Source organism: Uranotaenia lowii, chromosome 2 (assembly GCF_029784155.1).
Source record: "Uranotaenia lowii strain MFRU-FL chromosome 2, ASM2978415v1, whole genome shotgun sequence".
Taxonomy (NCBI): Eukaryota; Metazoa; Arthropoda; class Insecta; order Diptera; family Culicidae; genus Uranotaenia; species Uranotaenia lowii.
Genome location: NC_073692.1, coordinates 263442995 through 263468125, shown reverse-complemented (window position 1 = coordinate 263468125; position 25131 = coordinate 263442995). Strand labels below are relative to the sequence as shown.

Here is a 25131-nt window from a genome sequence, read left to right as displayed (position 1 = left end):
CGGAACAAATTTCTTGTTTGTACCAAGAGTCGTATCGACATTCTTCATAACAACATATTCGTCCACTTCAAAACGCATAGCAGGTTTATGTTTGTTCTGAAAGTAAGTCAAGTTTTTCTCCTGCGAAGTTTGAATATGCTCTGCAGCTTTTTCCCTCAACGAAACTAAGTCCCTGCTAATCTCTTGGTTTTCTTCTAGGAATTCTGTTAGTCTGTCAACTTCACGACCGCGTTGATTTACCCCGAAAAGAAGCATACAAGGAGTCTGACGAGTGGTAGAATGAACAGAATTATTCAATGCGTACTCAACTTTAATCAACATTTTTGACCAATCGGAATGCTGAATCGGTTCGGAGATCTTTGCAAGCATGGATTTGATAATTCGATTAACTCTTTCAACCTGTCCATTGGCTTGAGCAGACGCAGTCTCAACTTTGACATGATCGATATTGTGTTCTAAAAGGAAAGAGCTGAATTCAAGAGATGTAAAACACGTTCCACGATCACTGATGATACGTCTTGGCCGACTGTAATGTTCAAAGTACTTTTCAAGACACGCACATACCTCCTTGGTGCTGGTAGAGTTAACAGCGTACAGCTTAACATACTTTGTGAAAGCATCCACGACGGCTAGTATATACTTCCTTTTCGAAATAATGGATGGCAACGGCCCAAAGTGGTCAATATGCAAAGTGTCAAAAGGAATAGGAATTTTCGGGATATTGTGTAAAGTTTTGTGGTTACTAGTCGGAGGGACGGCATACATTATACATCGAATACAGTTTTGAATAAACTTATTCACCTTTTCCTTCATATTGGGAAACCAATAGTGCATCTTTATCTGTTCAACGCATTTAGTCACACCCATGTGACCAATCTTCTCATGAGCATGCCGTATAACGTTAGGTCGAATTCACAGTGAGCGCGAAGCGAAGTGCGAAGCGAATTTCTAATTCGCGCGAAAAACCGCTTCTCATTGAAACACGTTGAAAAAAACATCGACCAGCCACAGTGCAAGCGAATTCTTGTGCGAAGACCCGGCTCGATCGCGTGAATTCATCCTGTTCATCCGGACATACACTGAAAATATTCTCTCGGATATTTTGTATCGCAAATGATTATTTATCAAAAAATCTTTTTCAAATGTTTATTTATTTCATTATCATTGCCGTTTCTGTGTTGGTTATGAAAAATGCACGGTTTTTTAGCGTGGATTTTCACAAATAACGCGGTGTCAGTCTTTTTCAATTGAAACAAAATCTGATGTTTTGATGTTTTAAACTGGCAATAAACGACCGGTGCCACAATATGTGTATAGGGCGAAGGGGCTGAACGGATAGAAGTTGGAATTCGTTGTCCGACGCCATCTTGAAATTCAATATGTCCCCTTCTATTCAACTTTAAAATGCTGGAAGTGACTGAAAAGCATGAAACTCCCACATCTGGGTATTCGATGAAAGGGCTCAATAAGTAGAAGTCGAATTTGGCTGTTCGACGCCATCTTGAAATCAAAGATGGCGGTTTCCGCTTAATTCAAAGGGCAGTAAATAACTGAAAATCGCATGAATCATCCACAGTATAGGTAATTAGTAAAAGGGCTCAAAAAGTAGATGAAAAATGATTGACAAAAATTTAACAAAAGCACTGAAAGAAATTAACAAAAATATGACAAGTGTTAAAAAATAAAGTAATAATTACCAAAATATAACAAAACTGTGGTAAAAATATAAAAAACTATTACTACAATTTGACAAAGGACAAAAATTTGAAAGCACTATGACAAAAATATGACAAACAAAATAATGACAAATGACAAAACTTTGAATAAAACACGACTAATGTGCTGAAAAAATTATACCGAAAAATATAATAAATATTACAAAATTGGACCAAAATATGAGGAAAATTTCACATAAAAAGCAAAACTATGACAAATATGAAAAAATATGACAAAATTATAATCAAAATTTGACAATAAAATGACCTGACAGAACTAATATATGGATAAATATTTGACAACTAATTTACAAAAATGACAAAGTAATAAAGAAAATTAACAATAAAATAACAAAACTGACACATATATAAAACTATAAAAAAAATATTTCAAAGGTGGTAAAAATATGGCAAAAATTTTACATTAAATTGGAAAAAAAATAAGACAAATGGGCTAGAATATGACAAAGTTCTCAAAAAAATATGACAAAAATTTGACAAAATAATGACAAAAATCTGACAAAATTATAAAGAATGAAATAAAAAGATAACAAAATACTTTTAAATACATGTAAAAAAATTACAAAATGATGACAATTACGACAGTAAAATAACAAAAGTTTATCAAAAAATGACAAAAATCCTAAAATATAATGAAGAATGTGTTACAAATATATGGCAAATATGAAGAAAAAATGACAAAATATGACAAAGACAAATCTATGGGCTTGCGATATGTGTAGCTCAGTTGGCGAGTTCAAATACAAGAGTAATCATCGAACACGGTTGTACCGGGTAAGACTTTCAGTATGAAGAGAAGATGTTATTATATTTGTCATATTTATATTTTATTTGTTATATTTTCAATAATGTTGTCAAATATTTGTCAAAGTTTTTATTTCGTGTTTTGTTAATATTGTAATTTTTTTGTTATTTAGTCTAGTCAATTTAATTAATTTTTGACACTTTTTTTTTAATATTTTGGTCATGGCTTTGCCATTTTAAAGTCAAATTTATCAAAGTTTTGGTATATTTTTCTAATATTTTTATCACCTTTGCCATATTTTTCACAAAGTTTTGTCAGCGTTTCGTAATTTTTGTTGTCATAATATTGTAAAATATCTTTTCATAATTTTGTTATATTTGTGTCTTAGTTTTGGTAGATTTGTTTTCATGCGATTTGCAGTCATTTGAAATATTTTAAAGTTGAGCGGAAGCCGCCGAATTGGATTTTAAGATGGCGTTTCATAGCGTCAGACTGCAAAATTCGACTTCTACTAGTTGATTCCTTTCACCTAATACCCACATAATGGGTGTTTTATGCGATTTCAGCAGTTTTTTTGCCATTTTCGCCATCTTGGTTTTTCGGAATTAACGCGGAATTAACGCGGTTTTTTTTGCGCGGTACGTATTCCCCGCTCACAGTTTTTATTCTGCAAATAAATTTGCAAAGATTTTTTCACGTGTGAATAATTTTTGCAAAACACAGAAGGTTTTTTTCAGTGTTGAACCACTTCGCAATTCGCGTGCACTGTGGCCGGCCTTCAAAAACGAACTTGCGAAATTCATCCGGTGAATGAATATTTCGCTTCGCAGTTCGCTTCGCGCTCACTGTGTTCGTACCCTTAGTCTCCATTTCTTTTGGAACGTAAAGTAGATTCTTATCACCATCAGCAGAACGATACACCAGGCCATCTTCCAACACAAAACCATCGACCGAACCATTTTCCAGCTTTTCTCTAAGAATGGACACTTCACTGTCACGGTTTTGTGTGACTTGGAGCTGAAAGGTTATATCTTCAGGATCAATGGCAGAAACAACTTGGGTAGAATCGTCGATCGAGCTTATACTAACTGAAGGAAGCCTACTCAACGCGTCGACGTGACTCATCAATTTACCACTTCTGTGTTGGATGGTATAATGGAAATTTTCCAGTTCAATAACCCAACGGGCGATTCTCCTATTCATATTAGCACGGTTCACAGTCATCGTGACAGAATTACAATCCGTAACAATTCTAAACGGAATACCCTCCAAATAAATACGAAATTTTCTAAGTGAGTAAATGATGGCAAGCGTTTCCAGTTCAAAACTGTGGTAACGAATTTCAGCAGGGCTCGTTCGCTGCGAGAAGTAGGCAACTGGATGATATTTACCGTCGTCCTGTTTCTGGAGCAGTATGCCTCCAAAACCATCAGTGCTAGCATCGCAATGCAACTCAGTCTCCCTTTCAGGACTGTACAGAGCCAAGACAGGCGCAGATACTAAACAGTTTCGAAGTGTGTTAAAAGACTCCACACAACTTTCATTGAAAACGAATTTTGCGTCCGGTTTAGTTAGCTCGCGCAATGGTTTTGCAATAGACGAAAAGAAGGGGACGAATCGACGAAAATATGAAAACAACCCGAGAGCCTTCGACAACTGCTTTGAATCTATCGGCAATGGCATTGATTTAATGGCCTCCAAATGCGATCCATTAGGACGGATACCCTTCGTACTAACGGTGAATCCCAGTAAATCAATCTCGGTGTAACCCAATAAACATTTCTTGAACTTAACCTCCAACCTGAATTCAGCAAGTCGTCGCATAACACGCTGAAGTAGTTTTAAATGCTCTTCAATAGTGTAGGACGCCAAAGTTACGTCATCCAAGTAGACCACAACTGACCCTTCTTTGATGAAAGAGTCCAGCACTCTATTGATGAATCGCTGAAACACTGCAGGTGCATTTCTCAACCCAAAAGGCATTTTCCGATACTCATATTGCCCTCCCGGCGTCACAAAGGAAGTATACAAAATAGAATCAGGAGCGACGTTCACCTGATGGAATCCGTTTTTCAAGTCCAGTACAGTGAAGTATTGCTTACCTTCGAGACGTTCCAAACAGTCATCTATTAACGGAATTGGATAACTATCGCGCACTGTGATTTTATTTAAAGCTCGATAATCAACACACAAGCGCTTCTCTCCCGACTTCTTTTGACGCAAAACGATTGGAAACGAATAAGGCGAATTACTGGGCTGAATAATACCCTCAGCCAGCAAATTATCGATTATGTTATCAACATCTTTTCTGTCAGAATAGGACAGTCGACGAGGAGCAAAACTTATAGGGATATCGGATGTCAACTTCAGTCTCATTTCGTAATCATGCTGTTGAGATGGAATATTTGAGAGGTCCAAATAATCTTTTTCGATAATCTTTTTGATTTCTTCACGGGTATTTGCACTAAGTTTGGGATTGATATTGTACGGAAAGTTCTGATTATCACTAACGTCAATGGTGAATATGTCAGCCACAGAGCCACGGCACGTTACGGGGTCGTACAGAGAAACAGTTAGATCACACATCGAACAAGGAATCGAATTTTGGGAATCGGGACGGAAGTCAGAATTAGTTTCAAAAAGATTATATACGCAGTGGAGCCGTTCGCCGGCAATTCTTATTTCATTTGCGTCATGGAGTTCAACTTTGACAATGTTAGTAGAAAGATGATCATATAAAGTAATTCCAAAACTAGTAAGAAATTCTCTACCAAGAAGTGATCTGGTACTGTGTACAACTTAACGGTTTTTGTCCGATATCGAAACGTCACTCGAACAGGAATGATGCCAAATGTACACAAGGGGAATCCACCTACGCCTTTATAACCGGAATTAGTTTTCTCTGTGGGGATAGAGAGACACGGGACTGCCGATCTTTTTATCAGGTTAATCGGACTTCCAGTATCAAAAAGAGACATAAATCTTCTGCTAGGTTGCACGTCAGAATCTGTCAGGAATGTTACACTCACCTCATTGATTTCTGGAATTGTTCCACCGTTTGCCTCGACCGGTCCAATGTCTGTCAGTGCTGGGCCTCGCCGAAAATCGTCCACCATGGCGACCTGTCTCTTCATCACGTAAGCCGGTTTGGGGCAGTCCTTCAATTTGTGTTGGTTCGAACCACACCGGAAGCACGATCCGATTTCTCGCTTTGGCTCAGGGCAGTTGGCTGATACGTGTCCCATCGCGGAACAGTTGAAGCATCTAACGTCGGACGGTTTCGTTGCTGGTCTAGCCGGTGGCTTTCCACCACGGGATGTTGCGAACGATGCAGTGTGCATCTCCCTCAACTGTGAGTACCGATGGGCCAGTTGTTTTAATTGTGCAATTGTCGTCGCTGGGTAGAGAACCGCAATGTTGGCAGAACGATCACGAAACCCGTCCACAATCAACTCCACTGTCTGTTTTTCGTCGATGTTCGCTCGAGATGCAATTTCTTGCATTTTTAGAATGTAACCCATGACTGACGTCTTTGCAGCACTGAACGTTGTTTTTTTCATCATGTCAATAATCTCCGACACAGAATGCACGTGGCTGAAGTTCTCCAAAAAACTGGTTCTAAACTCCTGGTAGTTTCTTGATCTATCCACCCTTAAGAACAACTCTGCCTCAGAGCCAGGTTCCATCATACGTCGGACAGCCATGAACCGAAAATCTCCATCACCGTGAATGGATTCGCAAGCCTGTTCAAAGTCATGAATCCACTTTTCAGCATCGTACGCTGCACCACCAGAGAAAGTCGGAACAGAATATTTGATATCTCGGAATTCAGGGGCCTTGATCGGAGCAGCTGGCGGAGCATTGTAAATGTTGAATTCGGCTTCAATTGCAGCAATTTCTCGACGCAAATCGGCCACGAGTCGACGTTTCTGTAGTAACCGAATCTCAGCATCAAGTTGTCGTTCTTCTTCGTTGTCTTCTTCGCCGCAATTCCGCTCTGGACTTCCCGAAATTGAAGGAAGCTCTTCTTCCGTGTTGGCTCGCCGTTCTCGTTGAATTTCGATGTCGTAGAGGGCTCGCAAGTGTCGAACAGTAGCAGAACTCGGAAATTCAATATGGCGGTCCTCCAACCACGCCATAAGCTCATTTTTGCTCGCACGGTTCATTTTCTACTTCTACCGGAATCCTTTTAACTGTAGGGCAATCCCACTTCTGAGGTTGTAGACGATAGAGGTTTTCGGAACGGAACGGAACGGAAGCCGGATTTGATTTTTCGGAACACTTTTTTCTTTATTCGACGTACAATTCGTTTGACTGGTAGTTAGACACTGACCGTTTTTTCATTTCCTAACACACTGCAGAAAGTTCTCATTCACTCAATCCTTTCACTCTCAAAACACACGCTCACTCGTATTAACGGTAACCCACACACTCAATTCTACACGCTCATTCTTGTTAGGTCAGTTAGGCCAAATAGATCATTATAAATCGTATATTTGAAAAGCAAAAAAAAAATATTTTAGGCCAATTACTATACAAAGTTTTAAGTGCCGTGGCGTTCTTGAAACATTTCAATACAGCTATGTTAGGAAAGGGGGAAGCAGAAAGAGTCGCGGCGACTCGAAATGTTTGTAAAAAATAACTAAAATTGGAAAGGGAGGAGACTAAATTAAAGATCACATTATTGAAGGTAATTTTCCATGTGGGTTCCGTGGTATTACAAACTTGTTTTTACTTTTTTTTAAATTATTGTTCCAAATCATAGATTACATTTGGTGCATGCGTCGGGAAATAGGCTGAACAGTATGAATCTCTTTTGTATTTTCGACGATTCGATTTCGTCTGCGAGTATCTTAACACACCCTTAAACATTTGAGAGAAATTCAGAATATTTAGCGGGTCAATGGGTTCTTGGAATTTCAAGAACAAGTTTAATGACAAAAATAAATAGAAAATAGTTAGAGTTAGTTGATGATACTAATAACGTCAGAACACAATTACGTAAGAATCTTACTTTTTCCATTTTCGACGAACTAAAACAACTTCAATGTATTTGTTTGAAGAACGGTACATCACCGCGTTGAAAATGAACATCGTGCGGTTCTTTGTGGACGCCAAAACCGCCTTTCCGACTTTTACAACATCTTAAACAACAATTGAAGCTTCGAAAGAAACTTCCAAAAAAAAAACCTTAAGCGTAAAATCTCTTCTCAAAAACTTATCGCAGAAACTGAGAAGGATTGATCAATAAAACAAAGAAAAAACTAAAAACATGTCGATACACATGTTTTCGTCGAACCTTCCATTGAAAGTTCACCTAACTCGATTATCTGTCTAAATTTTTTTAAAACCATCCGAAAAGAGTCCATTTGCAACATTATAACACTTAATATATTAATTCGTTTTTTTTTTAAATATCTACACTTGATTAGAGTCTCAAACGTAGAATTACACCTACGTAAAAAATCCGACGTCAAGTTAAAAATCGCGAAATCGTTAAAATTTGTCAAATCGACGGCATGGAGCGTTCCCAAACGTTTTGGTGGAACTTATTCTGTGATGGTCTCTTTTCTCCGTCCCACCTCCATCAAAAAGGTGCAGCAGAAATAACATTTGAAGTTATTCATGATGTCACCTGTCCAATGCAAATGCCAAGTTGACATGCTTTGTAGAATTTGGTCAAGAAGTTGTCAAGTTCCGGAATCTGCCAATTGAACCACACCACGGTGAGTGCAGGAGCGATCTAATAAGTTAAAGGTACAGTATGATCCATAAAAAAATTTTTTAGCTGTCTGTTTTGGGTTGATTTTGAGAATTATGTTCTCTCCTTGATGGACCATGACCAAGGAAGTCGTGTAGTGCAAGGCCACGGTAAAAACGGTCAAGACGAAAGTGAAGCGGAATCCAGTAAGATCAATCCGGAGACTGGCTAAGAAAGCGAATATCTCGAATTCTTTTATGCAATGATTGGTCGAAGATGACTTCTCAAGCAACCAGAATTCCCGTAAAAAGGGGTCTTAGAAGCGATATGAGTACCTGAAAATCCCTTAAAACGTAAGTCCAGCCAAATGCGAACTTCGGAGGTCTATTTATGAAGCGAAGCAATCCTTGAAAAGGATGTGTCAAGCGATCCTGAAAATTTTCATTAGTCTGATACAAACTCCCGAACATAAAAGATCACTTTTTCTTCGTAATAAACTTTTTGTTAATTATTACTCAAAGCGTTTCTCTGGCCACTGCGGATCCCAAGTCTTCAGGTTATGGGCTCCACTTCAAGAGAAGGCATTCCGCAGTTGGTTGGTCCCAATTACGAGAATTGGAAGTTCCGCGTGAAACTGTTTCTGGATGCAGCGGAGGTCTCAGAAGTCCTGGAAGAAGGTGCCATCCCTCCTCAAGACGGAGCAGCGCGGACCAAGTGGCGGCAGGCGGATCGGAAGGCGAAATCCCTGTTGGTGTCGTTCGTGTCCGATGAATGCCTGGGTATTGTACGGGAAAAGGAAACGGCTAGGGCTATGTGGAAAGCCCTGGAGGAAACCTTCGCTACAAGATCAGTAACGAGCCAAACGTTGCTCCGGAAGCAGTTGGCTCGCCTGCGGATGAAAGAAGGGTCCTCGATGCAAGCGCATTTCCAAGCTTTCGACGATTTGGTCCGGCAGTTGAAGTCCGCTGGGGCAAAATTGGAAACAAGCGATCTGGTGTCTCAACTTTTTCTGACACTACCAGACAGCTTCGATCCTCTGGTGACGGCCCTCGAGAATCTGGACGAGAAGGATCTTTCGATGGAAATGGTTAAACAGCGACTGTTGGCGGAAGTATCCAAACGAGAAGACCGGATGGAGGAATCGAACGAGGACAAGAGCACGGTGTTCGTCGGACGAAAAGGAAATCGACCGAAGAAACCCAAAGGACCGAAATGCTATCGCTGTGGCAAGCTTGGCCACGTTCAAAAGGACTGCCGAAGCCGACAGCCGGAATCGAGCGCTAACACGGTGGTATGCGACCGTAGGACTGTTTCATTTATGGTCAATCCTACTGCGAGAAAATCGAGCCAACTTCAAGCAATTTTCTTCGTTGATTCGGGATGCAGTGACCATCTTGTTAACTGTCGGAGTTATCTGCAATCAATTCGGAAATTGAAGGAACCATTCGTTGTCGATGTGGCAAAAGAAGGCGTTACCCTAGTTGGTCATTACGAAGGCATTGTACGAGGTTATACTTCTTGTGGTGTCCGGTTCGAGATGAAGAATGTGGTTTATTTGCCAGAATTGCGAGGTAACCTGCTGTCAGTCAAAAAGCTAGCGAGAAGTGGAATAAATGTTTTATTCACTGGCTCCCACGGTCGGGACAAAGCGGTTCTTAGCAACAGAGATGGTCTTATCGCTGAAGCTCCTCTTAAGAACAATCTGTACGAGTTGCACCTCAATTTGGAAGCTGGAATGCCAATCACAAACTTATGTGCTGCTGAAGTTGGCAATCTGTGGCATCGTCGTATGGGCCACGTAAGTCAGCAGGCGATGGATGTCATGGTAAGAAACAAACTGGTAGACGGCATGTGCGAGAAGATTCCTCTGGTTGGTTTCTGCGAAAGCTGCGTGAAAGGAAAGCAGTGTCGAGAGCCTTTTGATGGAACGCGAAGCCGTGCTTCAAGACCCTTGGAGCGAGTACACTCGGATGTTTGTGGCCCCATCGATCCGGTGGCCTGGGATGGCTCCAGATATTTTGTGAGTTTCATTGACGACTTCACACATTGCGCAGTTGTTTATCCGATGAAGAAGAAGTCCGAAGTATTTGCTTGTTTCAAACAATATGAAGCCATGGTTACGACGGAGTTGCAAACGAAAATTTCCAAGCTAACTGTTGATCAAGGTACGGAATACAATTCAAATGAGCAGCGAGAATACTACAAGGCCAAAGGAATCCAGTTGCAACCAACCGTTGCTTACTCTCCGCAACAGAATGGGGTTGCAGAAAGATTCAACCGTACTATCGCAGACAAGTTAAGAGCCATGCTGGTTGATTCTGGTGTACCAAAATTCTTGTGGCCGGAAGCTGTCCAAACCGCAAATTTCCTCATCAACCGAAGTCCGACGTGTGCTGTGGGTGGTAAAGCTACCCCAATCCAAATGTGGTCGAATAAGAAGCCGAATATCGAGAAGCTACGAATTTTTGGTTGTCAAGCGTTCGTCTGGGTACCAAACCAGTTGAGGAAGAAGTCCGATGCGAAGAGCAAGGAGGCAATACTCGTTGGTTATGCTCCCAATGGGTACCGACTTTGGGATCCGGCTATTCGAAAGGTTATCATTGCTCGAGATGTGAAATTCAATGAAGCCAGATTCCCCTTTCGAGATGAAGTAGTTCCAAAGAAAACCCCCTTGGTCATTCCTGTGCAGCATGAGCCAGAGGAGGCAGTTGAAAACGATGTTGGTGATGGATCAGTCCCCGATGAATTTCATCCTCTGGTCAGTGATGACGAAGTGGAATTCTCAAGTCCTTTGGCTGTGGTCAATCCAGAAGAAAATCCTGGCGCGCTCCCTTCGCAAGAAAGACGTGGTGACTTTTCAGGGTCTAACACGAGGCGTGGCGAACGGGAGCGCAGGCTCCCAGGTAAGTTCCTTGACTTCATCACTGGTTTTCGGGCAACTTCTGCTGGTGTGAATTCTTTCCCAGATGTACCGAGTACATACGACGAAATCCGAGGCCGGCCAGACGAGTCCAAATGGTTGGCGGCGGTGCAGGACGAACTTGATTCCATGAGGACGAATGACGTTTGGGCTCTTGTAGAGCGGCCCGTTGGTATCAAGCCCTTACACTCCAAATGGGTGTTTTCGACAAAGGAGAATGAGGACGGCCAGGTTGTGCGCTTTAAGGCAAGATTGGTCGTGAAAGGATTCCTCCAGAAACCAGGGATCGACTATCAAGAGACGTATGCCCCGGTAGCGAAACTAACCACGATACGAACAGTGCTGGCCGTCGCTGTTCAGATGTCCTTTCACATCCATCAAATGGATGTTAAAACAGTTTTTTTACATGGCGTGCTACAAGAGCGGATCTTCATGGTCGTTCCTGAAGGTGTCAAGGCTAATCCAGAGTCGGTTTGCCAATTGAAGAAATCACTCTATGGATTGAAGCAGAGTCCCCGGTGCTGGAACGAGAGGCTGAATGAGACTTTATTAAAGGTAGGGTTCCAACGGTCTCAACACGATTATTGCCTCTATTCACGTATCGACGAGAGGGGGAGAGACGAAATATTTCTGGTCCTGTACGTCGATGATCTGCTTGTGGCTGGAAGGAACTTGAAAACTGTTTTGAATATGAAGCAACAGTTATCAAATGAGTTCCGAATGACGGATTGCGGGCAAGTGCGAAACTTTCTTGGCGTCAAGATCGATTATGACATGAAGCGTGGTGAGATGAAGTTGTCGCAAACTGCTAGTATCGAAAAACTTCTTCGTAAATTTGGCTTGGCTGAATGCAACCCTTGCAAGACTCCGGGAAAAGGCGTTGCAGTTGGAGAAAAATGAAGCTGAAACAACAAGCGAACCGTACCGAGAACTTTTAGGAACCATAATGTACCTTATGATGTCCACCCGCCCTGATGTATGTTTTACGATTGGCTATCTAGGACGTTTCCAGCAGAATCCTGGTGAGCATCATTGGGGTGCATTGAAGCGAGCTGTTCGATATTTGAAGGGTACAAAAGACGTCTTCCTGAGGTACTCCGTCAACAAGCAGACAGAACCACTACAAGGTTTCGCGGATGCGGATTGGGCTTCTGACACGGATGATAGGAAGTCTGTAAGCGGTTACATGTTTCAAGTCTTCGGTAAAACAATATCCTGGTGCAGCAAGAAACAAACAACGGTAGCTATGTCGTCCAGTGAAGCTGAATATGTGGCTCTGGCAGCGGCGGCAATGGAAGCTATATGGCTGATCGGTATTTTGGAAGACCTGGGATTCCGGAACGTATCACCTGTGACCATTTTTGAAGACAACCATGGGTGCATTGGAATGGCAAGAAATTGCGAATCCCGACGTGCCAAACATATTGACATCAAACATCACTTTCTTCGAGATCGAGTTGCTTCTGGTGTGCTGAAAATCGAACCAATCAAGAGTAATGAGCAACTGGCTGATATTTTCACGAAGTCCCTAGATGTTGGCCGGTTTGAAATCCTTCGGAGATCTATTGGATTGGCGGATCGAGAGGGGGTGAAGCGAAGCAATCCTTGAAAAGGATGTGTCAAGCGATCCTGAAAATTTTCATTAGTCTTATACAAACTCCCGAACATTAAAGAACACTTTTTTCTTCGTAATAAACTTTTTGTTAATTATTACTCAAAGCGTTTCTCTGGCCACTGCGGATCCCAAGTCTTCAATTTATAAGTACGACTTTTGATTACTTGGGTTAAATGCATCATCAAGGGCAAATGCAAAGCGGTATTTGATAACAAAAGCAATTAAAGCACTTCGACTTTAGCCCTCGCAGCGTTTGCTGACTAAGTTTTTTCTCATGTTGGGGAGAAAGCCCACTTGATGGATTATCACTTTCCAGCAACCTTTCCGGCTTCGTTTGTCCATCGTCATGCTCTCAAGCCTACGGTCGATTACGCCAATGCACGGGCGAAATACGTTGGTGATGGAGGAGGGTCGCAATGCGATCTGCCTATCCACCCTCTGCCCGGAAATGCTCCTCGTGAAGCTTGTTTCCTGATGCGATGCCCTAACGACCTTTTTTTTATAGTTGGTAACCACAGGTGGTAAATCCCGGTTTACGGATTGTATTCCAAGGCACGGCGAGCCACCGCGTCCCCCCAGTTTGCTACTCTGGGTCCATGGGTTCAATGGGAAGACTCCGATGTATATCCCCTACTCCCTAAACTCCACCTGGGGCCGCAGACCTGGTTCCCACCTCGAACTTTTTAGTACATTATGCTTCAATAGTGGGAGGTCTATTCGCGCTAATGCGCTCCAAGACAATACTCATTAACAAGACCACTTTCAGCAAAACCTCTCATACTTACGACTCGACGCCTAAACTCTCCTCTAACGACTTGAGAAACGACATCTCCTCGCAATGACTCGAGATTCCCACACAAACCTCTCCTCTTCGCGACTTGAGGCCTGATCTCTCCTCTAGCGACTTGAGATCCGACCCCTCCTCGCATCAACTCGAGGTTTACCTCTCCTCTGCACGATTTAAGGCCCGATCTCTCCTCCAACGACTTGAAATCTGACCTCTCCTCGCAATGACTCGAGGTGACCACTTGTACCCCTCCTCTTGTTGGTAAGGGGCCTGATCCCTCCTCTTACGACTCGAGACCCGACCCCTTATCATAAAGACTCGGGGTTGACCACACAAACCTCTCTGCCTGAAGGTTTGAGGCCTGATCTCTTCTCTAACGACTCGAGGACCGACCTCTTATCTTCAGGGTTCGAGGTTTGCCACCTTGCCCGTCGTGTGCCTGATCGAGAGCAGCTTATCCTAGACTCGCGCCTGTCACGGCACACGCGCGGGACTTAACGCAACGACTCGGATAATTCCCGACGAAGACGTCATCCTACTCCGACTCGAATGGCTCGCCCGGCGTCAAGAGCCACTCTACCCGTGGTTATTCCCCGAACGTGGAATAACCCTAACCCTAACGACCTGAGAGGCCCGTACGCCCCGTACGTGTGCTGTGACAGGATAAGATAAAGCTGATTTCGATTCGGTACACAGATAGCAAAAAGCCTAGGGTTGCCATGCCAGCCTAAAAGACCTTTCGGTGGGGGGCTTCTGAGTCGAGTGACTTCACGTCGCAAGCGGGTGAGTAACTCGAATTGGTGTAGGATGACGTCTTCGCCGGGAATCAAGCGAAGCCAAGACTTCAAGTCGTTAGAGGAGAGGTCTGGTCTCTGATAACGGACCGAATAGAGCCGTAATACACGATAGCTGAGAAAAAAGAGCGGGCCTTGAATTACGAGCAAAGGTCGGACCTCAAGTCGTTAGAGGAGAGGTCCTTAGTCTTGAATCGTAACAAGAGGCGGGGTTATATGCTAGAGTTGACTAGGAAATGAGTACGCCGATGAGCTCAGAAGCGCGGACATGGTGTCCCATCACGTGTATAGCGTAGCGGCAGGTTCGGATGGGAATTATGACCAGAGGCCCCAGGTGGACTTTAAGGTGTAGGGTACATAGTCCCCCTTATTCTGAGCCGCGCGTGAGGTGACGATAGTCGAGTCGAGTCGGAGTCACGTGAGTCTTGTCACCTTATTTCCGAAGCCGATGTGACAGAGATTCTTGCCCAGCTGACTACTAGATTAGGATAAGAAGTTAATTCTAAAAGACGTTTCTTACCTAAAGCGACTACTGGAATCAGGTGACTGGGGTGATTCGGCTATCGTCACCTCACGCGCGGCGCAGAATAAGGGGGAGTATCATGAGTTGTCTAATCGCACCCATGGACACAGAGTAGCATACTGTGGGACGCGGTGGCTCGCCGTGCCTTGAATGCAATCCGTTAAAAGTATTTATCACCTGGGAAATCAACTAATAAAAAAACAGTTGTACTGCGACTAAGCTTCCAAACGATGGATTCCATATGAAATCCAACGGAATATTCAGTTCCTGCTGATGCTCTGAATTCCGGGATTCATCACCGAGCGTTAACGGCTCCAGAATCTGAAAATGGATGCTTCGCTCAATATAGGTTTGATGTTCCGGAGAAAGAAGTTGTCAAAAAATACATGATTTGTCACACGTGCAAACGGATGCAAGTTATCTTGATGCATATCTTGACAATCGGTCAAGATCGGTATCGGTTTATCTGATGAAGCAACAGGCATATAATAATATTCCTGATCTACTTCAACGACGTGCTGTTGCTTCTTGATGGGTCAAAACTTGATGGATCAAAAAGTGGTTGACGGTCCCGGCTGCAACGAAAATGTCGCTTTAAAAGCCTCAGGTACAGATAGCTTCCCAAACGAGATATTTCTAGGCAAACTTTGTGTCGTGTTCCCAGAAGATTGAAAAGCAGAGACTAAACTATAAGATATGTTTATTCAAGCAAGTGTGACAACTGAATGACAGAGCTTTCACACAAGGGGTGGTATTTATACCAGTAGGTACTCCTAGCGTGATGATAGCATGCTGCGACATTCTAGTAGCTTCTAATTAGTCGTGTGGTCGTGGCCTACCACACTTTGATAGTTCAATATGCTTGAAAACATCTGCCACCTTTCCCCCTCCGGTTCCTGTATAAAGCTCTTGTCCCAGAAGCTGCCTGAAGTCTGCCTTGGTGTGGGTTTCGTCGTCCATTACCACGCAATCTAACATTGTCAACAATATCGTATACAGCTGCCGAGATCTTGTTTTTGCCGTAATGTTTGGCTTTTCAATGTGATTAGCAGTCACAACCTCCTTATAATTTGAAAGTTCGGATCGTTTTTAAGCTTTATGCACGGTTGTATTCTCAACTTATTGGCGAAATCTCGACGTAGAGATTGGAGTTTCGCTTAAAGTGCTAGCCACTCTTCTGTTCATCACTATGGCTCCCGGATCTCGATTTCCCGCAGATCCCGGCTTCCTAGTTGTCAAAATACGTTCCCCAAAAACTTTTATTTCTTTGGCGACGGTAGATTTCACCACATTCAACAATTTTGCTATTTCTGCGTGCGTGTAGTTGGGATTTTCACGACGCATGTACAAAATTCTGATTCGTAGCTCCTTTCGCTTGGACGCCATTTTGAAAACTTAAGATTTAATGTCGAAAGCCATGCAGATGGGCGATTGAAATTTCGAGGGACGAGTAATTTATTTCTGGTTTTGGGTCGGGTGGCCGAAGGGGACGTCCATAAATTTTTTTTACTGTTTTTTGTGATATTGACTTTATTATGCTATGAATTGGTTTGAAAATTTGCACAAGGGAGTTTTAAGGGAAGAGCAATCGATTTCAGACATCAAAGATGGTCAAAGAGGCCTTCAAAAGCGGTTTTTTTTTGCAATAATGCGTTGTTATGCAACGATAGAGTCAAAGTTTATACACATGGGATTGGGACGGTTCAATGATTCCTGATGTAAAATTAGTAGCAGACGACAGAAAAAGTGATCGTCCAAAATTTTTGCAATTATTGCTTAACAATGCATCCGGAAATGCATCTGGAAAATGCTTGGCAATTGACATTCATACAAACTGTTCATGACATATTCCAAGTTGAAAGCGAAACGGAGTTCGTACGGGATCAGCTAGTTCAAAATAATTATCAACTTCGTGCTATAATTAAAATAACGCCATAAACTGGGACAAAGTCAACGGGGTCACTAACGTACCCAAAGTTATGATCTCCCCCCCCCCCCTCTCCCCCCACGCACTGTGACTCAAGTCCGTGAAAATACTGAGCGATTATGAAGCAGGCACTACGGAAGTCAAATTTAAAAATATGAAGAATAATGTGGTTTCGGTACTGATGAAGCGGCGGCCAATTTCTGTACTGAACGTAATGAGTGGAGTTAACGTAATCGAGCGTACTGCTATGTTACTTAAGTTCAATAAAATAAGTGTTCCATCCTCAGAGTTAGAAAACAAACGATCAGATAGGTAGGTGATATCCTGCAACGCTTTTTCATCCGCATTTGATGTATATACCTATATTAATAATACTAGCTTATGACGACTCGAGGATAAAACTTCAATATTCAATTGGCCTAAAAGTATATTCTTGTGGTATTTAGGTACTCATGAATTATTATCTTCTCTTTGCAGTGTAGTATGTAAATTGACCAGATTTAGCCCTTTTCCATTTTATTAAGTGTTTGAAACTTACATGTAAAGAACGCAATATTATTCTTGTTACTATTTCCCTATTGCAGTCTGTAGACAATCTTATTACATCCTCTCGGCTTTCATGAACCACTTGGAGAAGGAACATGCCCAGCTGATGATAAACTGCCAGGTTTGTAACATGCACATTGACAAGAAAGTAATACCCCGACATCTTTTGCTCCACTCGATGGGTCTATACGAGTGTGTGTACTGTCTGTTCGGATCCAATACGAAGTCTACCATGGCCCTCCACGTGAGCAACGCACACAGCTCGAAACCCTTGTACTGTTGCGTTCGATATAACAAAGCGGTATGTTCTTTGGAAATTGTAATTTTGAATCTAACTTTATGTTATAAGAGTATTTTCTTTATTGCAGCGCCCAGACGGTGTTTTGTACCCACCGAACCAGATAGAGTCTATGGAGCTGAAAACCATGAGCTGTAACGTTTCTCCAGATCTTTTTAAGCGATGCACATATTCACAGGCTGAGTTGAATTATAAGCCAATTGATTTGGATGCAAATTTTTCAATGTCCTACGATAAACCACCATCGATCGCATCAACGAGTATATCTGCAGAGGTATCAGCAGTCACAGGAGCGCCAGTTTCGTCATCTACGCCATCGACTGGAGCACCCGGAACAGGGGCACCTAATATTCAAATACAAATAACAGATGAAGCTGGGCGACCTCTTATCATCTCGATACCGGTGCGAAATGCCGGCACACCATCTTCAGGACTCACAGCTGTTCCTACTAGTGTGCCCAGCACTCCAGCAATTCCGCCACCTCCTACATTGATAGCTGCACCATCGAATTCCAGCAATAATTTTGGAGGAAGCCCTAAACCACCACCACCACTTATCATTAGCCAAGCGGGAACTCTTGTTGGATCGATAGGCAGTCCCGCCGCAAATTCATCAGGAATCACCCAAATGATAGCTTCTCCACCAAACGCCTCAACTTCGGGTTTCCCTAAAATTCACAGTGTTCAGTCTTTACCAATCACTAATGCAACAAACAATCAAACCATTCAATTGCCGCTCATAACAACAGTTCAAGGAGGTGTTCGAACAATACCAGGTACAGCCACTACACTTCCGGTTATCAGTCATGTTCAAGGTGCTGTGGCCACGTTGAAACCGATTGATAACATACCCCGGAATGACGGTTTGCCAGTTATCAGCAATGTTCAAAGTGTGGCATCATCAAGTCAGTTTGTAACAAAAGACGAGGTCTCGTCCGCAACGCAAAATCTGAACCCACCCGTGACTCAAGGCACAAATGATGTGAAACCAGTTATTGCCACAGTCACATCTTCCTGTGACTCGAATACTCTACCAGTCATTCAGTCGGTTGCTACTATAACTCCCATAATACAGTCCGTTACATCTGGCACGCCGATTATAAAGTCGGTTACCTCAATAGCCGCCCAGAACACGGACATGTATACCACAACTGTGGCTGAAGCTGATACACAATCCAATCAAAATGATGATTCCGACTCAGAAGTCGAGGTCCAAGATTCTTCAAGCCCTTCAACAGTTAGCACTCCGGCTCCAATGGTAGCAGGCGCCCAGAAACTTCTGTCCACCCAGATTCGTATCGATTTCCTCTTCAAGGGTAACTTGGAAAAGTTTGATCGGCTTGAGCGTAAGGTCCAACAAATGTTGAAACATACAGGATATTCCGGGAATGCATTGAACATTTGTGGCATCGACAAATGCAATGAAAGGTTTGTTAACTTTTTTTTTTATCATAGAATATATTATTAGAGAAAGAGTTATTTTACGCAGGTTTTAGTGGTGAAATAGAGTTGTAAGGTACACCGGGGCAAGTGCAAACGATCAATTTTCCTCTGTTACAAAAAAATTAAAAAAATATTTCTTCTTCTAGAAGTTGTTGCTGTTGTCCAAACCAACAATCTGACATAGATAAACTAAACTTTCTTTCAATTATTCATTAAAAACACGGCACTGTTTGATTACACACGAATTCAAGTACGTACTAGACATGAAAAGTGTGTTTTTGTTTTGCTTTTTTTGGCTACAAAAAAGGGCATTCAAATCCGATTTTTCGTCGAAAGGTGAGTGTTTGGGACTGATATTCAGGTGAAAGCAGAAAATTTATGATAAATTTTAAAAATTGTGAAAATAATATTCACTCCTGTCAACCCACACTGCGGGGCAAGTGCAAACGACACTACCGGGGTAAGTGCAAACGCACCTTTAAGCCATGTAACATCAGACATTAAAAAAAAAAATCATCTCAAAAATGGTTCAGCATTATATTAGAGTGGTCAGAAAGGGTATCCAAAGTGTTGTATCTGAAGCGGATATTCAAAATTCCGTAATGCCTTGGCAAATGAGGGTCTTTTGCTTCGAACAACAGTCAGCAAAACTGAAGTTCCAAAAAGTAACTAATATAGCAGAAAAACAGCAATTACATCAAAAAAAGTTGATAAAACATACCGGAACATGTATTAAATTCGTTTCAGTAACGATACACTGACGCATCTTTGAATAAGTTTGGAAAAAGCATTGCGTTTGCACTTGCCCCCATAAACGGGGCAAGTGCAAACTTAGAAATTTTTTCACAAAAGTGCCGTTACTTTTTACCAACATTTTTTAATTTTTCACTTTCTACGGGAATTTGTTGAGAACCATTTTAATGATGCTACGAACGATAATTGATAATTTTTGAAGATTTACATATTTTTCTAGGACATGTGAAAGTTGAACTATGGTGAAAACCGTTTGCACTTGCCCCGGTGTACCTTTTTTTTTTTTTTTTTTTTTAATTTTTTTATTGGCTTTACCTCTATAACATAACCGGCCAAGTGTTAATTACTCTTCTACTTACATGTCTATTTTACATTCAATTACAAAATTAGCTATCGTTTTATATAATTCAATGTCTTTCTTTTTTAGTATCAAATGAATATCGGGTGGAATTCCTTTTTTCATTAAAATTCGCCAAATAGGTCTACGAAGATTTTCAAATCTGCTGCATGCGAAGATAATGTGATCAGGATCTGCGATGGATTCGCCACAACTGCACGTCGCGTCCAATAGGATACCATTTCTAGTCAGATGAGCAGGGAGCCGTGAATGATTTGATATTAATTTGGAAAGGATTACAATTTGTCTGCGGTTGAGATCCAAGCTACTAAACCATGGTTGGAGCGAAACGTTAGAGATGATGCTGTGACAGAAACGTCCTTTAGTTCCTGCATTCCACTTTGCTTGCCATTTGTGCACTGTTGTACGCCGAATCGGAAACTGGATGTCGAATGATGTTAAAATATAATCTGCTGTACCACCATTGATGCACGCACTTTTCGCCTCTTGATCTGCCAACTCGTTCATTGGAATACCTCTGTGAGACGGAACCCATATCAGATGGATCTCGTGCCCCATTCTTTGTCCTTCAAGAATGGAAGCTTTTATATCGTACCAAGCAACGGGATATTTTTGATTGATGTTGATTTTTTGAAGGCTCGTGAGACAACTCAAACTATCGGTTAGAATAATATACTGAGCAACAGGAAGGCTTACGATCATTTTCGCAGCATGCCTGATTGCTAGAAGCTCTGCCATATAAACTGATGCTTTACTGTCGAGTTTGATCCCTTCTGCAGGCGCTCCAAAACTATTTACCACAGCATAACCTGTGCCGTGTATATCTTTCGACCCGTCAGTTGCCAAGATTTTCGCGTTGGCATACACTTCCAAGAGATAGTTTGAAACCAAATCAGCTGCCGATGAGTTCTGGTGTTCTGAACATAACCGTTTAACAGTGAGATCAATGGATATTATTGTTCTTACAACTTCACGGTTGACCATGTAGCATGGGAGATTATTTAGAGGCTGTTCAAGTGGAATAAATTCGTTAAGCATTCTTATGGCGCGGTGTATTCCCGTAGCCACTAAGCCACCTTCCAAGATCGGTCTGGAGTATTGACCATGCCAAGAAGAAAGTGGCGCTCTTTTATTTACAAAACGCATGACAGCAAGTTCTCTTCTTTGTTGCAGCGGAATAATACCAGCCATCACTTCGAGTGAACCTGTGTGGGTGGTTTTTGTGGAGCCCAAACAGATTCGAATTCCTGCCCATTGTAGTCTATCCAAAACGATGGCTTCTTTTTGTGTTAACTCCGTCATAAATATGGAACCGTATTCCAATATTGATCTCACACATGACTTGAAAATAGCTAACATTGCTGCTGGATGTGCTCCCCATGACTGGCCCGATATGCTTCGTAGAAAGTTAAGATACGGAGCCGTACGTTTTTGTACCTCTCTAATATGACACGACCACGACAGATTTCGTGTGAGGTACATGCCGAGTAACCTCAGGGATCTGACGTATTCCAAAGTGCAACCGCCGATATTTATTTCTGGGGGATTATCGCATTGTTGTGTCGAGATCAGAAGGCACTTACATTTCGTGGGCGAAAGTTCTAACCCAAGGTCGAAAATATTTTCCACAACTATATCCACTGCCCTTTGGAGAGATTCGCAACTATGCTCCAGCGAGGTTCCTCTTACAGCAATTGTTGTGTCATCGGCGTAATTTACGGTTATCACATCAGGAGGGACACTGTTGATCAATCCACTGATCACAACATTAAAGCATAACGGACTTAGTGGAGATCCCTGAGGAAGGCCTTTCCACGTTGTCCTAGATATTGAATCTAATCCATTTGAAATGCACAAATTCCTTTCTTCAAAAAGATGGAAGATACTTCTTACTAGGCATTCAGGGACTGTTAATGAGCGTAATTCGCGGACCAGAACATTAATTTCCACGTTGTCGTAGGCGGCTTTGATATCGAGGCTACATATCACCACATGCTCTCTTCTTTTCAAAGCTAAAGAAGCTTCATTAATCAGGGGAAACAACGCATCCATTGTTCCTCGTCCTTTCCTAAAACCGTTGATAGCTGAAGGGAATAAGTTGTTGTTTTCGATGAAATGTTCTAGTCGATCTTTGATTATGAGTTCATACACTTTGCGAAAACATGAAGCTAACGCGATTGGGCGAACAGCAGAAGGAGAAATCGGATCATGACCACTTTTAGGAATCGGTACAATTTTAAAGGTTTTCCAGCTTTCCGGAATTCTTCCTGAAGCAAAAATTTGGCAATAGATTTTTCGCAACTGACTAAGCGCCGCCCATGGGAGATGATTTATGACGGAATATGGAACACCATCCAAACCAGGAGCCGAATCTTTACCGATTTTTAAAACTGCTTGAATATCCGATACTGAGAATGGTAAACCAGTTTGAGGGCAACACGAACATTGTAGAAAAGCCGGGGGTGGATTTTTGGCAGATGAGGGAGCCAACTTGTCCAAAACATCGTTGGCCAAATTGTCCGAAATTCTAAGGTTTTTTGATGGCTCTCCGCGCCCTTTGAATCTTCTAGCCATCCTCCATAAGGTTGTGAGGGACGTAGAACTATCACAACTATCACAAAAATGTTGCCAACTTTTCCTCTTCTTCTCGCGTACCAAATTTCTGAACCTTCGTTCTGTATTAGCGTACCCTTCGTAAGCTTCGGTTGACAGCTCTCGTTTCCAAGCGCGGAAAGCAACTCTGGTGGCTTTCTTCGCTTCTGTTAGCTCTTCGTCCCAATAGGGTTGCGGTATTCGGCGAGTGTGGTTCGAGTTTACTGATGGACAGGATCTGCGCAGTGCTTGCCAAATCAGCTCAAAGAAGACATCAAAGCTATCCGGTTCTCCATTTTCGACGAATGATTCCTCGAGGCTTCCGGTAAAACGTTCCCAGTCGATTTTCCGAACATTGATTCCAGAGTAGAATTTCATCGCGCATGTAGTACTCGAATGAAAAACTATCGGAAAATGATCGCTTCCATTTGGTGAATCCAAAACCTCCCAGTCGAAGCACAAACTAAGGCTCGAAGAAACCAGCGTGATATCAATTGCGCCCCACGACCGGTTTACATCAAACCTAGTTGGCTGACCATTGTTGAGAATGACGAGATGAGATGTTTCGATGGCTTGATGAAGACGGTCTCCACGTGTGTTTCCATGATCGCTTCCCCATAGGTGATGTTTTGCGTTAAAGTCTCCTCCAATGATGCACGGTTTCGGAACGGTTGATAAAAAATTATCAAACTGAGTCTGCGATATGTTGGCTTGCGGGTGTATGTACACAGATACAATAGTGATCAACCCGGAGATGTATTTGATCTGGCAGGCAACGGCTTGAATATCCGCTGACAGTGCAATAGGAAATGCTACGGGATTCAGTTCTGAACGAATCGCGATGGCTACGCCCATCGAGTTTCGTCTGTGATCTTTACGAAAAATGGTGTGCTGCGGTAGACTAAAGTTTGTGTGATTGTCGAGATGTGTTTCACTCAAAAGCGAAATATTGATATTGTGTGTATTTATGAGCTGGATTAAAGATGAGCGTTTACTATTTATCCCTCTACAATTCCATTGTAGACATTGCAGAGGAACGGTGGCTGTTAAAGTGCTCGGTGTGGTGTTTTTCATAATCTGAGATTAGCAAAATATCCTTTCATTTTATCACTTACAACATCCGAAATTCTCTCCAAAACCATTTGTTGAATTTTTTGTCGAGTTTCAACATCTTCCTCAGGAACTTCCAGAGCCTCTGCAACGATATCGATGACCTCAGTAGATTCAATCGTCGATCGGATCGAATCGCAAACCCCGTCAGAAATGTTAACTTCAAGTTGGGGAAGCTCATCGTCCGAATCGACATTATGACGACGTTTGCTGGAAGGATTAGACCCATTCTTGTCAACATTACTTGTTTGGCAAGCAACTGCCACGGTGGATTTTGTTGTTGGTTGGGAGATGATAGTTAGTGAGTTTGATGATTCATTTGAAGTTGTTCCACAAAACCAATCGACACGTCCTTGTGAAAAAGTGTCGCGCCGCTCTTTATCGGTTTTCTTTTTTTGAATTATTTTCGGACAAAGCTTGTGATCATTGGCCCGATGGGAGCCCAAACAGTTAACGCACTGGGGCTCACTATTTTCACATGCATGATCTTCGCCGCCCACTTGCTCCAAGCATTGGTTACAGCGTTTAGCACTCTTGCATCCTTTGTTATCATGTCCCAAGCGCCAGCAGTTACCACACTGGCGGACAGGATAAATGTACTGCTTAACAGAATAAAGCACTCTATTCAACTCGATGTGAGTAGGTAAACTCTGCCCAGCGAAAGTAAAAATCACCGTAAACAGGGCTTCCTCTTTATCATCAGCTAATTTTCTAAGCACACGACGAGCATGAACTATCTCCGGGTTATCAACTTGATTCGACTTGCGTTTATCGTACGCATTAGCAAACTTCAATTCTTCATCACAAATATCCGGCTCAATATAGGCTACCCCAAGGCACTCCACCAGCCGTTGGGGGATAAAAAAACGCACTTCATTTGAGGTACCGATGCCTGCTATTTCATTAGCAGCATCCCTCGATCGCATCAAAATTTTCATTTTGGTTTTAGAAACCGGCATAGCACGTATAAAATCGTCACCAAATTTCTTCACCAGACTTTTAGCAATCTTCGCAGCAGATATATTTCCGACATTTGTTTCAGCCATAACGAGATATGGCCCAGCATAATTTTCGTGATATTTCCGCACTCGAACTTCATTTTTCGATGACCTTGGTGTATCGTTGTGGGTCATTGCACCGCTCGACAATAGCGTGTGGAAGGAGAGAAGAAAAATAAATTAGATTTCGATTCAGCTCACACACACGATGTGCAACGTACCGTAGTTCAAACGAGACAGCCCCCGGTGTACCTTATATTTTTTCCGGGATTTTCATCTTTTAGG

General features: G+C 42.3%; 1 protein-coding gene across 3 annotated transcripts in view; it reads left to right on the top strand.

Annotated features, from left to right (window-relative positions):
• The window catches only part of LOC129744812 (uncharacterized), a 110048-nt gene that overhangs the window by 81798 nt on the left and 3119 nt on the right, over positions 1 to 25131 (top strand). For all 3 annotated transcript variants that reach the window (XM_055737523.1, XM_055737522.1, XM_055737524.1), the window contains 2 exons: positions 17333 to 17595; positions 17663 to 19020. In XM_055737523.1, coding sequence (XP_055593498.1) covers positions 17333 to 17595; positions 17663 to 19020 — 1621 coding nt within the window. The remainder of the gene's footprint in view (positions 1 to 17332; positions 17596 to 17662; positions 19021 to 25131) is intronic.